At 43.8% G+C, this 11,681-nt stretch overlaps 6 protein-coding genes across 10 annotated transcripts in view; 3 read left to right on the forward strand and 3 right to left on the reverse strand.

The window, feature by feature from the left end:
• Window positions 1-99: 99 nt before the first annotated feature.
• Window positions 100-2,695, forward strand: LOC109536378. 2 transcript variants are annotated; one of them, XM_019902567.2, is made up of 3 exons: window positions 100-1,542; window positions 1,593-1,987; window positions 2,038-2,205. In XM_019902567.2, the coding sequence occupies exons 1-3, from the start codon at window positions 351-353 to the stop codon at window positions 2,041-2,043; spliced, it is 1,593 nt and encodes a 530-aa protein (XP_019758126.2). In that variant the 5' UTR covers window positions 100-350; the 3' UTR covers window positions 2,044-2,205. The 2 variants fall into 2 exon arrangements, with proteins under 2 accessions (XP_019758126.2, XP_019758125.2); XM_019902566.2 differs by having other exon boundaries at window positions 101-1,542; window positions 2,079-2,695.
• Window positions 2,654-4,145, reverse strand: LOC109536381 (TM2 domain-containing protein almondex). Its single transcript, XM_019902569.2, has 5 exons — window positions 3,750-4,145; window positions 3,618-3,700; window positions 3,331-3,474; window positions 3,116-3,275; window positions 2,654-3,062 (listed from the first exon to the last, which is right to left on the reverse strand). The coding sequence occupies exons 1-5, from the start codon at window positions 3,823-3,825 to the stop codon at window positions 2,821-2,823; spliced, it is 705 nt and encodes a 234-aa protein (XP_019758128.1). The 5' UTR covers window positions 3,826-4,145; the 3' UTR covers window positions 2,654-2,820.
• An 80-nt stretch (window positions 4,146-4,225) lies between these two features.
• Window positions 4,226-7,195, forward strand: LOC109536377 (KAT8 regulatory NSL complex subunit 2). Of its 4 annotated transcripts, none has more exons than XM_019902564.2 (10): window positions 4,226-4,617; window positions 4,785-5,008; window positions 5,067-5,238; window positions 5,304-5,467; window positions 5,523-5,659; window positions 5,716-5,838; window positions 5,895-6,038; window positions 6,201-6,227; window positions 6,546-6,725; window positions 6,782-7,195. In XM_019902564.2, exons 1-10 carry the CDS (start codon window positions 4,379-4,381, stop codon window positions 7,139-7,141), a joined length of 1,770 nt encoding a protein of 589 aa, XP_019758123.1. In that variant the 5' UTR covers window positions 4,226-4,378; the 3' UTR covers window positions 7,142-7,195. The 4 variants fall into 4 exon arrangements, with proteins under 4 accessions (XP_019758123.1, XP_048523753.1, XP_019758124.1 ...); XM_048667796.1 differs by having other exon boundaries at window positions 6,549-6,725; XM_019902565.2 differs by lacking the exon at window positions 6,201-6,227.
• Window positions 7,138-9,160, reverse strand: LOC109536380 (spliceosome-associated protein CWC27 homolog). Its single transcript, XM_019902568.2, has 9 exons — window positions 8,991-9,160; window positions 8,782-8,932; window positions 8,522-8,731; window positions 8,281-8,461; window positions 8,118-8,227; window positions 7,822-8,062; window positions 7,578-7,756; window positions 7,397-7,526; window positions 7,138-7,339 (listed from the first exon to the last, which is right to left on the reverse strand). The coding sequence occupies exons 1-9, from the start codon at window positions 9,030-9,032 to the stop codon at window positions 7,195-7,197; spliced, it is 1,389 nt and encodes a 462-aa protein (XP_019758127.2). The 5' UTR covers window positions 9,033-9,160; the 3' UTR covers window positions 7,138-7,194.
• Window positions 9,161-10,297: 1,137 nt separating this feature from the next.
• Window positions 10,298-10,987, reverse strand: LOC125504965 (tubulin beta chain; the record flags this gene model as incomplete). The annotated part of the gene is given in 1 exon segment (XM_048667798.1): window positions 10,298-10,987. A coding segment is annotated over 1 exon segment (622 nt), but the record flags the coding sequence as incomplete, so codon positions are not given.
• A 128-nt stretch (window positions 10,988-11,115) lies between these two features.
• LOC125502341 (putative protein TPRXL) overlaps window positions 11,116-11,681 on the forward strand; it is a 2,763-nt gene continuing 2,197 nt past the window's right edge. Inside the window, exon 1 of the mRNA XM_048667253.1 lies at window positions 11,116-11,312. Coding sequence (XP_048523210.1) covers window positions 11,116-11,312 — 197 coding nt within the window. The remainder of the gene's footprint in view (window positions 11,313-11,681) is intronic.

Genomic DNA, 11,681 nt, shown 5'->3' on the forward strand with positions numbered 1-11,681 from the left:
TGGTGCCCAATTGGTGGAACCTTTGCCGCCTGCATTGTTCGTGTGCACATTTCATTGCGCCTGGCGCTTACGGAAGCACAAAATGTTGGGTTCCGCCCATTTTCTAAGATGTATAGTTTGGCACCGTGGCGCGTAGTGTTTTTGATTTGTGTTTGCTTAGTTTTATGAACGATCCCAAATTATTTCTCATTTCATCAAGTGTAAAATAAATAGAAACTGCCGAGCCTAAACCACACCCCGTACACTAATGGGGTCATTAACTAATTGGGTTCAGTTTCAACCTAACCAATAAAACCCGCCTCCAACGGCGCCCTATCGAGACCTATTAGTCGCGCTGTGAGTGTGTGATAATGTACACCGTGTTGAGACAGTTTACCAAATACCCAAATAAATGGAAGTTCCTGTACGACATGCGGCAGTTTGCCCGAGTGAGCCCTTTCAAGGAAGACACTCTAACTGGACGGTTTATGCTATTTTTGGACAATTATAGAATTCCCGCTAATGCCAATCATGCCGATTTACTGTCCGCAGTAAGACGGTGTCCTGAGGATATTAAGGCCTTTGATGCCCCCCAAATCGTTGCCTTGTTAAGGGCGCTAAGCGACAGGGAATTGTCGTCGGACAAACAGGAACTTGTTGAGCTCGTAGACTTGGAATGCTGTGATAGAGTTAACCAGTTCAGCATTGAGCAGACCTGCGATTTACTATGTGCCTTTACTGATGTGATCGGCCACCGTGTGGTCGAATGTCGGTGCTTTGAACCGGCATTGCAGAGTCTCCTGCAGCAAAAGAGCGCACTGGACCATAAGCAGCTGGTGCATTTGATTTTCTTCGTAGGGCTCCTGAAGAAGTGTGACCATGCTCAGAATATAATTAGACAGTGCGTGAAGTCGTTGGATAAAAGCGGGATAGAGAGCTTAACCAAAGAAGAGCTTTGCATTATCTGCAACGCCACGTTTAAAACTAGCACAAAGATTAAGCACCCCGCGCTCTTGGCTAAAGTCAAGGAGTTCATTCAGGACAATCTGGACTTGCTGAAGGATCCTGCAGTGTTCGTAACACTAATCAAGAGCATCAGGCATAACCGCTACCAAGACGAGGACATTTTAAACACCATCACTTGTACGATGTTCTTCAATAAAACGCTGGGACATTATTCATTTGGTGCCCTGTGTCACATATTGGCTCTGTATGCAGACTATTTGTATTACGATGAGGCTCTGCTCGATGCCCTCGTGAGCCGCGGTGTTGGGCTGTTAAAAAGCTGCCCGTTTCAGTCGAAACGCGCTCACGTTGCGGATCAGCCTCGCGAAAAGGACATCAAAAGATTCTTGTGGGCTTTGAGCAATCTCAACTATCGCCTATCTAGGGAGGACATTGAGGAGGTGGTGTTGCCCGCCATCGATGTGAGGAGGCAAGCTGGAGGCTTTGGCAACCCCGGCGATCTGGTACAAATCGCCTTATATTTATGGATGATGCATTACCAAGCTCGCAATCTGATCCTCACCTGTGTCAATGAAAAGTCCGTCCAAGCCATTAGAGGTAACTTGAAGTTCAGTGGGCGGCATCAGTGAGAATTTCACTTTTTACAGGCCCAAAGCTGCCCAGTCAAGACAGCCTGAATCTGCTACTCACTTGCATCTATTATGAGAACCCCGAGCTGTTTAAAGAGCTGAACATCTGCCTGGAAAAGCCCCAACCTTACAACTTTTCCTTCCAGCTGAATAAGCGGCCCGCATTGCGACAGATTGTCGATAGTCTGAAACGCGCTCCATTAAGGAACAACATCGACAGGTATGAAACGGCGTGCCAAGTTCCATTCATCAATATCATAGGCGTCGTTGGGCTGCAGAAGCGACTCTACAAAACGGTCAATGTAGAGGTTTTGGATGGCTTCACTTGCCTGAAGAATACGAACAATTCGCCTACGGGGTTCATGCAGCTGAAGTTGCGACTGTTAGAAAAGCGCGACGAAGGCCTGATTGTGGTAAGTGGCGATCTTGGGCCTGGCCCTGCTCTAAGTTTGTTCGTTTGCAGATCTGAAGCTGTAGCGACAATAAATGTCCGTTTCTTTTTAGATGGAGCAGAATGAAGTAGCTGAGTGTGCAGCCTCGGAACTGGAGCATATTTTGCGCGATGAGATCGCTTTGGTTTGTTAATTGTTTGATTCCTTGGTGTCGTACAATTTCAACTCATTTATCAACCGAAACGTTATTCAGACTGGGTTTGATAGCATGCAACTTCACGCTTTTCTTTGCTGGCGGAAAGGTTCTTTCCTAACTTCAATTTTTTGCTTGAGGTTGGAACCTTCTCATATATTCTCGCCTGTCCAGTGAATTGCTTACTATAATGCACTTAATAATGTTAATAACAAAATTACTTAGCAAAAGAAACAGCAATCACCATTTTAAAGATACAAGAGATAAACTTCGACTGTGAAGACAGATCCAATAAGTGGTGATCAGTGTTTTGTAATCAATGTTTAAATATCAAATGGACACGCTGTGAACCGCCAAAGCTTTCCATTTTCCACATTTTGCTCAATTTTTTCATTCTTGTAGTTTTTGGATTGTTTAACTGGATTGTGTAGCGTCACTAGGAGTTTATGGGTATATACAGGGTAAACACCTGCAAACAATGAAATGAACTGATGTGATATATACGGTTGGTGATTTAATGAATACGCCAATTTAAAGTAGTGGTTTTCTTCAGTCATAACATTTCCTAAAATGAGCACAGTTGTCGTTCCCTCACATGTCCCGTAAGTGTTTTAGGCATGTTTCCAACCCCTAGAATGTGAAATGCGCGATTTCATTCGCTCTACAAATACAGGGAGCCATCGGCCGGTCCCAAATAGTGCAGCGAGATCAGGACCACATCCACTATAGTCCAGACGCCCAAGCCGCCGAAGCTGAATAGTTTGCCAATTCCTTCTTGCCAGTGGCCCAAGTAAAACCGGTCAGCGCCGAAGCCGCCCAGCGTAATGCTCAGGGCCAAAGTGGTCCACCATCGTTTGCCCTTCGTCCAGTTGCAGACAATTTTCTTGTAGAACGTGCGGTGGCCTGGAAAGCCCCAATTAATACCTGCCACTCTATGGAAATAATCGAGCACTTACCCAGACATAGAATATTGTCGTGCACGGTGCAGTTGCTAGTGTAGATGTCTCTAGGCGAAGACACTGAGTCGCAGGTGGCTCTCAGATCGCAGTTGTGTTCCCACCTCTCAGTCTGGTAGCAATAGCGGCAAATGTACTTTTTGGGAAAGTCTCTACGGCCCTGAAAATCGCTGATGTCTGATACTGTCCGAAAACCCTGAAAAACTGCTGCGTACATGGCATTTAGTTGTACTTTTCACGTGGCAGTCTGCGTGCAGTAATTCTCCGTATTCGCAGGTGTCGTTCAAGGGGCAGTGCAAGCATTCCACTGGAAGGTCTTTGCAGGCGAAGTTGAGCGGACAATTTTCCACTGGTATGTTCTGTAACCAACCGAATATATATGTATATGCAACGTCTTAGGACTTATCCACCGAAAAAGAGAGCCGGAGCAGCCATCACTTATTGCTAACTGAATTCGAGTTGAAATCCCCAGTTAATACCTACACGCCGCTGTTATACTCACAAGTATATCGAGCTCCTTAATATCAATCGTGGAAGTTGCGTTCTTTCTCACGTTGTTTGCCGTGAGTTTTATGGTGTTATCAGCTAAAAATCAACATTTTGAATGCTTAAAATGAAGATTGTAGTTCCTTACCTGATTGTATGTTGTTCGCCAGAAAAGTAAGTAACACGAAAACGGCCTGGCGTATGTTCATGTGGATGCATCTCATTTTGTTTCTAAACAGCCAATTTTTTTGGAAATATGGCTCTTACCCCAACATTACAAAAATGTTTGTTGTTGTTTGGCATTTGGATTGGAACAGCTGATGTGTTTTTGACAGCGTTAATTACGGAACGACGCTAAGCACAAGAGAGTCTGTACTTATTTTTCTTACATTATCGGTTGTTTTGAAGTCGGAACCCATCTAAAAGAATCTTTAGTCCGTGTCTTTAGCTATGTTTAGTACTTCAGCCATTAACAATGCAGCTCCAAAAGGAAAAAAACCTGAAATTGAGCTTAAACTGATAACCAATTTCCTACACGGGAACACTAACCGGATATACTGCAGCAACTAAGGCGGGAGATTTGAATGAGGAACTCTCATTGGAGGACTTCAGCCCCTCCAACTTGCAACCCTCAAATCTCTAACCTCGTTGGCTCAGTTGTTTACATCAGCATTTTGAGTGTTGTGTGAGTGTTTTGGTTTAAATAAGCCGACATTTCCAGACGACGACCAAAAGTCGTCAAGGAATTGTTTGAGAGGTCAACGCATTCTTGGCGCCATGGAAAAAGACGCCAAAGCGTTTTTAAGGGCTCAAGTAGAAGTGGAGCTGCACAACAAGAGACACTGTGCTTATGAGTCGTATCAATGCTCCCATTTAACCATCGATGGGTACAAGTACTGTGTAAAGCACATTCTGAATGACAAGAATGCCCCATACAAACAGTGCAATTTCATCTACCAGAACAATAGTAAAAGATGTCATTTGCCAGCCCCAAAGAGCGACAGGAAGGATTATGGGTATGTCCAAAGGATTTCATATTACATAGCCGTATGAAGCTCACCAACGACCCGCACAAGCATGCTTTTAACTTTGCTGACTTCACAGAGTACGCTGTTTACTTTGTTGATGGATTTCCATTGTTTTACAAAGTTGTTTTCCGCTCTCAACTAATGTGATATTGTAGATACTGCAACGAGCACTCTTTGAAACAGTCATTATCCCGCAACAAGCAAAATGGAAAACATCCTGCACCCCTAACAGGTGAAACTCTACTGACTAATTTGGTTCACCATGTGAAGAAACCTCGAAGCAAAGGTGCGGGCTCTTCAGGCCAGATCCAGCATGAAGAGCGCACACTTGCTGAAGAGTTGGGTGAGCCGAAGGCTCTAAAAGTCCCTGATCCTTTTGGTGAGCACCAAACAGGCGAATTTCGCCGCGTGAATGTTACGTTAAGTGTGAATTGTAGTTGATATTGATGCTCCCGCCGTTTTCAATGAGCGTTGCAGTGAGGTGTTGGACATGTGTAGCGAATCAGAGAGCGATATTGAGCCTTCCATATATGCTACAGTGTGGCATGATGCAAATGCCGAAAGCTCCGATAATGAAAGCATTGACTCTGAGGATACTGATCCGATGAAGTGAGAAAGTTTTAAAGCAACGTGAATTCTCCGATTGTTTTTTAAATTGCCGGCAATGTTTCCAGGCATGTAAATGTGTACACTGAAGAAGAAGTAACCAGTACGACCAAAAATAAACTCACCCGACTTCAGGCCTTGTATCTTGAAGAATACAAGTATTTGAGGTATCTCTTGAGGGAGAGACGGCGCAAATACATCCATGCCCTCAAGCGGGAAAAGGAGACCTGTTGTAAGTCCCAGAAAATCGCCTTGAATGCACGCTTTTAAAAGACGCTGTTTTGCAGGCAACATTTATAATCAAGTGCGAGACGACCCAAAGGAGCAGAGGCTCTACGCAAAACTGAAACAGTATAACCAATATCATCGATCCTTTGGCGAAGATGCCATTCTCGAGAGGAAGCAACATGAACTAAGAGTTAAGGTAGGAATAAATTCATGGCGTTTGAATTAAGTAGGTGCTGACCGTTGGTTTTGTAGGCCACCGAAGGGGCGCAGGCAAAACCGCCGAGTTACCCTCGATGCCAGTTTACCGAAGGCGGCGTGAAATGCTCAGAGAAGGTGCTGCCTTTGGCGAAGCATTGCCGGAAACACATTTTGGAGGTAATTGACGTGTTTTAAACGGAGGGGCGTCCATAACTTGAAGTTTTCCATCTTAGGACCCCAATCAAGTTTTGTTCAAAGCCTGTGGGAAAACAGTCGCAGACATTGAATGTAACACACCAGTTGAGGCTATTTTTGATGATAGTACCTGTAAACTGCACATGGAAATGCCCCTTATCAGATCTTACAGCAATCCAAGGGTGAGTTTTTTATTTGAACCGAATTTAGTCTCCACATTGTGTCATTTAACGCCGTAAATACAGCCGTGAACCAGAAATCTTCATCTCCGAACCAAACCCTCGGAGATGGAGAGGAAGGCTTTTGAAATAATGCTATTGATGTACTTTTTTTGCAATACCTAGACTTCTCAAGGAAGTAAATACAAAGGGGTGAGTTTGCTCATTTTTTACTTTCCTGGTTCTGTCGTGACTATTATTTGCTTTTTTAAAGCCTCAGTGGTTAACAGGTGCATTTTTCTGTCTAGTTTGGGCGCATTGATACTAAACCCACTAAACTCTTCGTAAGCATTGTGTAGAAGATATTTCAAGTTGGTCCTCAGTAACTAGGTTTGGTTATAAGCGACGAGTGTTTAGCACAGTACTATTTTAACTAGAAAAGTGCATCTGGGTGCTTGCACACTTTTCTTCTATTGGACTTTAAATTGCTGCTTATCAATGGCTAAATTTGGAACTATTTATCTGTAACAGAAGGAATCGGAATCTGAGCCAGAGGATACTCTAGATCTATCCGCGCACTATACGCTGCCTTCCAATGATAACGTAAAAACCGAGATGATCGACTACTCTTTGCCGTCGTTGCCGAAAATGGAGTCGTTGCCTTCCATTCTATTTGAAGACAGTGCGGAAAGTCTATCGTCTACTTTACAGGTCAGTGTTTCAAACGAATTCCCGGCAAACTGTTCAAACATTCCGCTTGTTTGCAGTATTCAACGTCAGAATTCGCTGAAAGTTTCGCCGAGCAAAGTTCGGTAGATGTGCCAGAGAGCAACTCGCTTGATCTCGACATGAGTATGCCAGCTGAAACCCAGCAGCTGGAGCCACACGTTAAAAACCCAGAATTATTAACGTTCACTGGTGAATGCCGAACGGCAGAAACTGGCGAGTTGAGTTTGGAAACTGGCGGATTTTCCGACGATGTTCAACCACCGGTTTTGGACGATTATTCGCAGAACGCTAGCGAATTGAATGTTGAGCTGGCTACAAATGGAAATGTGAGTCAGGGAGTCGACAAAGGTGGTGAAGAAATCTATTTGGAGAACCAGGAGAAGATGGACGTTGATTAATTAGTTAAAGTTTTATGGGCTAATTGGAAATAGTTATAAATAGTTAAAAAGTTTTATTTTTGTTTTTTAGACGTTTCTCCTCTTCGCCTCTTGTTAATTGGATTGCGAGGGTCGTAAATTTCAAACCAGTCGTCGCTCTTGGTATTGGCATCCTTTGCCAACACTACGTTATCGCTGAATGTTAGCTTGTGGTTAATCCTAGGAGGAAAGCGGCCGTTTAGCCAACATTATTATATTATCAGTGAGGGTAATTACCAATTATCATCGTCCTCATCACTCTTGCTTGCGGCTTCTGCTTCTTCAATGTCCGAGTCATTTCCATTGGAGTGCAGTTTGGTTTTAAAACTTTCCAGCAACTTCAATGTATCCTTCTCTCTGTTCACATCTGGAAATTGGTATGAAAATAAGGTGGCAACTAGCGGTAGGAAAAACATACTTTTTTTTAGGAGTGTGGTCTTTTTTGGTTCATATGAAACCAGGCTGGTTTTGTATGATTTGAAAATTTCGCTTTTGTCGCTATCATCTTGCAGCTGTTCCTTCTGCTCCTCTTCCTTTCTCAGCTTATTTTTGTGGTACTCTTGCTTGACGCTTTTAATTTCCTTTTTAAGCTCCTCCCTTGATTGGTGGCGAAATTAATAATTAACGCTCATTTACTCGCTTGGTTGGTGAAGTGAACTTACATTTTCTTCTGGTTTTCCCTGTCCCGGTCCTTATGCAGGTAATAATCTTCCAGGGCGTCATCGTCATCTGCTTCGGCACTCATTGCAGGTTTTGCCGGTTTGGGTTCAACGGGTTTGGGCTTTTTATGGCTAGTTTTCAGCTTCTTCCTTATGTTCTCCAGTTGCTTCTCTGCATCTTCTGCGCGGTCTTCGTTGGGCTCGGTTTCACGTATGTCGGTCTGTGAGCTCAGCTTTGGATCATCTGAAATTTGCGATAGTGGTATTTTACGTTGAATAAACTCGGACTGAGTTGCTACCAAGAATATCATGGGACGATTTGCCCCTAGCGCTCAGCTTTTCGCTTTCCTTTGTGGATATTTCCTCGTCCTCTTCAGCTTCTTCTCCAAATGAGAGCAGCTTGAAGTTCCTAGAATGAACAAGATAGATTTGAAGGTAAATTAGTTTTAACTAGGAACGTACTTTACTCCGGCCTTTTTCTCTTTCTTCTTTTTTTCCTGAGTCGGCGCCTGCTTTACTCGCGGTTGAATGTCCGCAAAAGGGTTGTTCAGAACTTCAGTTTTCGTAATTTTGTATGGATAGACCGGGCGCTCGTCCTCGACTAGTCCCTCCGCCAATTTCAGCATGTTGAAGACCGTGTTGCCTTTAAGTGGAAACCCGCTGTTTGCAAACCTACTTAGGATGATCTGGGTCTAGTTCTCACCCGAAACTTTCCCAAATATCGTGTGCTTATTTTGTAGCTCTGGAGTGGCAGCCAGAGTGAAGAAAAACTGCGATCCATTATCGTCTTTGCCCGCGTTTGCCATGGCCAGCAGTCCTCGTCGCGCGAATTTCAGACGCTGATGAAACTCATCCTTAAACGGCTCCCCATAGATTGACTCACCTCCTGTGCCATCCCCCTTGGGGTCTCCGCCTGGAGCAGAATGAGGCTGTGGATCTTTTATTGTTTTGGCACCGACTTACCTTGCACAATAAAGTCTTTGACCACTCGGTGGAAGATGGTGTTGTCGTAATAACCTTCCAGGCATAACTGGATGAAGTTTCTGCAAGCTTTGGGGGTTTCCTTGGACCAGAGTTCTATGTCAATGTCCCCGGCCGTAGTTTTGAGCAGAACCTACAAGTTTATGGGGGTTTCATGCCCATTTTGCTTGCGAGCCATTACCTTCACTTACTTTGCCAGAGGTGGGCGGTTCAAGAATATAAATGTTACTCATTTTTCTTTGGATAAGTACACCACAAACTACTCTATAGACTATGGAAGTAGTCCACTGTTTATTTACCAAAAGCGAATTTGCTGTGTGAAATGAGGTTATGGTAACATATACAGGGTGTGAGTTTATCCGAAGTCAATTCGTCCCCCGTCGTACGAATTGACAGATCTCCAACCAATAGAAACACTTTCGTATCATCATACCAACGTATAAACGGTTGCATGGGACACAGGCTTAACTGTAGCCGTTCAAAATAGTCTGATCTGGATATACAGGGTGTTGCTCCGGAATGACTGCGAATAAAAGTCACAAAACTATTGGAACGAACGTTTTATTCCGAGCTGAAACAAACAATTTGAGTAAAAAAGGTATGCTTTCATTCGATTCCTTCCATTAATGAAAACAAGAAACAATGGAAAATGCATAATGTTGCATGAAAATGTCCGCTGCCTTCATTGAAAATTCGACTGCAATTCAGGAATTTTTTTTTTTAATGTTCGCCGCCGTCTCTTTCCCCATTTCTGAGAAACGTTTGAGTTAGAGCGCTTCTTTTTACACCAGTAGATAGAGCATTAGATGGAGGTTTTCGAAGGTGAAGATCCTATGAAAAAAGTGGTCAGATTTATCAAGAAAGCCTGAAGAAACTCCAGAAAAGTGCTAGTTTTACGCGGGGATTTTTTTGAATTGTGACTTCGATTCAAAAAAGGCGCCGCGGTGTTTTTCGACGATTCTCTAGAACGATTTGAGTCACAAAACCCGACAAAATAGTGCCAATTTTCTACATCCGGATTCTGTAACATAAGCGACAATTTTTAGAAAATTTTTCGGAGTTCCTCCAAACCATCAATCAATCCATCATGAAAACTATTCGAGCTTTCAGATCAGCTGTACGCCAAGCTATCGATGCGACATGTTTCGATTTCTACAGCATCATCAGGCTCTGAAAGGGAGTTTTTGAAGCGCAAGTAAGTTCTGGACGCGAACTCGTTGCACGTGCGCTTTCGTAAATGAATTCTGCAAACCCGCAAGACCAATGAGGGAAAATCAGAGAATACAAGCATTTGCTATTAAACAAGAGTACAAGTTGCAAGATGGCGTAAGCCTAATAGTCCCCCAATTAGGCCACACTAATTGAATTTCCGTTGTTTTTTGCTGTTCGGAAATTCGCTCGAATATTTCCTGGATAGCACTAGCATTTCGTCGCATAAAATGCATATTGATGCATTTGCCGTTGTTTTTTGTTCCCACTGTGTAATAATAATAAATAATCTAATTTACAATATTTAATTAACAATATAATTTAATTTACTAGTACATGTTGAGATTCCCCATTGACTTAGTTTTCATCCACTTCTTGTTCTTGATCCTCATCGAAATCCTCTTCTTCATCGTTGGTTGCATCTTGGTACTGTTGGTATTCAGAAATTAAATCATTCATGTTGGATTCAGCTTCAGTGAATTCCATTTCGTCCATGCCTTCGCCGGTATACCAATGCAAGAAAGCCTTGCGCCTGAACATGGCGGTGAATTGTTCGGAGATACGTTTGAAGATTTCCTGGATTGCAGTGGAATTTCCAATGAAAGTAGCAGACATTTTCAGGCCTCTGGGTGGAATGTCACAAACGGCAGTCTTAACGTTGTTGGGGATCCATTCGACAAAGTAGCTGCTGTTCTTGTTCTGGATGTTCAGCATCTGTTCGTCAACTTCCTTCATGGACATTCTGCCCCTGAAGATGGCCGCAACAGTGAGATACCGGCCGTGTCGGGGGTCGCACGCCACCATCATGTTCTTGGCATCGAACATTTGTTGAGTGAGTTCGGGTACAGTTAAAGCTCTGTATTGCTGACTGCCTCTGGACGTCAGAGGAGCGAATCCAGTCATGAAGAAGTGCAGACGTGGAAAAGGAACCATGTTTACAGCCAGTTTGCGAAGATCTGCATTCAGTTGACCGGGGAACTCTTCAGCCCAGACGACAACTTTGTATTTTTTGCAGGATTCCGCCTCTTTCCTCACAACATCCAGCGCTGAATCTACCAATTCAGCCCCTTCAGTGTAGTGGCCTTTGGGGACTTGGAGCCCGGCACAATGGACTCGGTTCGATCTGGGCCTTATGGGCAACTCTTCAGCCCAGACAACTATGTATTTGGACAGTCTGGAGCGGGAAACAACTGGGCCAAAGGCCACTACACTGAAGGGGCTGAATTGGTAGATTCAGCGATGGATGTTGTGAGGAAAGAGGCGGAATCCTGCAAAAAATACAAAGTTGTCGTCTGTTCACATAAGTTCCACCGGATGCTTCGTTGTAATAAACATTAATCCTTTCCAATTGGAGGTCGGAGTCTCCATGGTAGGCACCAGTGGGATCAATGCCATGCCCGTCGGAGATGATTTCCCAAAACTTGAAAGAAAAAGAAACTGCGTGAAAATCTGCAAACCGGCTTTTGTTCATTGAAATCATGCAAGCAGAGGACGGAATCTGGAGAAAATGGCTGTTGAAGTTCGCGTTGCAAAATGTCGACCAGACATGGCTGCCCGCCTTCAGTCTCAGTAATGGAAAATGGAATGCCCCGATAGGAAAAACGATAAAAGAAAGTGCACATACCTTAGCTCCATTGGCCGGCTTGAATGTGAACGATTTCCCTCATTTTTGA

This window comes from Dendroctonus ponderosae, unplaced genomic scaffold (assembly GCF_020466585.1).
Source record: "Dendroctonus ponderosae isolate FM_Combo_2020 unplaced genomic scaffold, Dpon_F_20191213v2 Dpon_F_20191213_6, whole genome shotgun sequence".
Classification (NCBI taxonomy): Eukaryota; Metazoa; Arthropoda; class Insecta; order Coleoptera; family Curculionidae; genus Dendroctonus; species Dendroctonus ponderosae.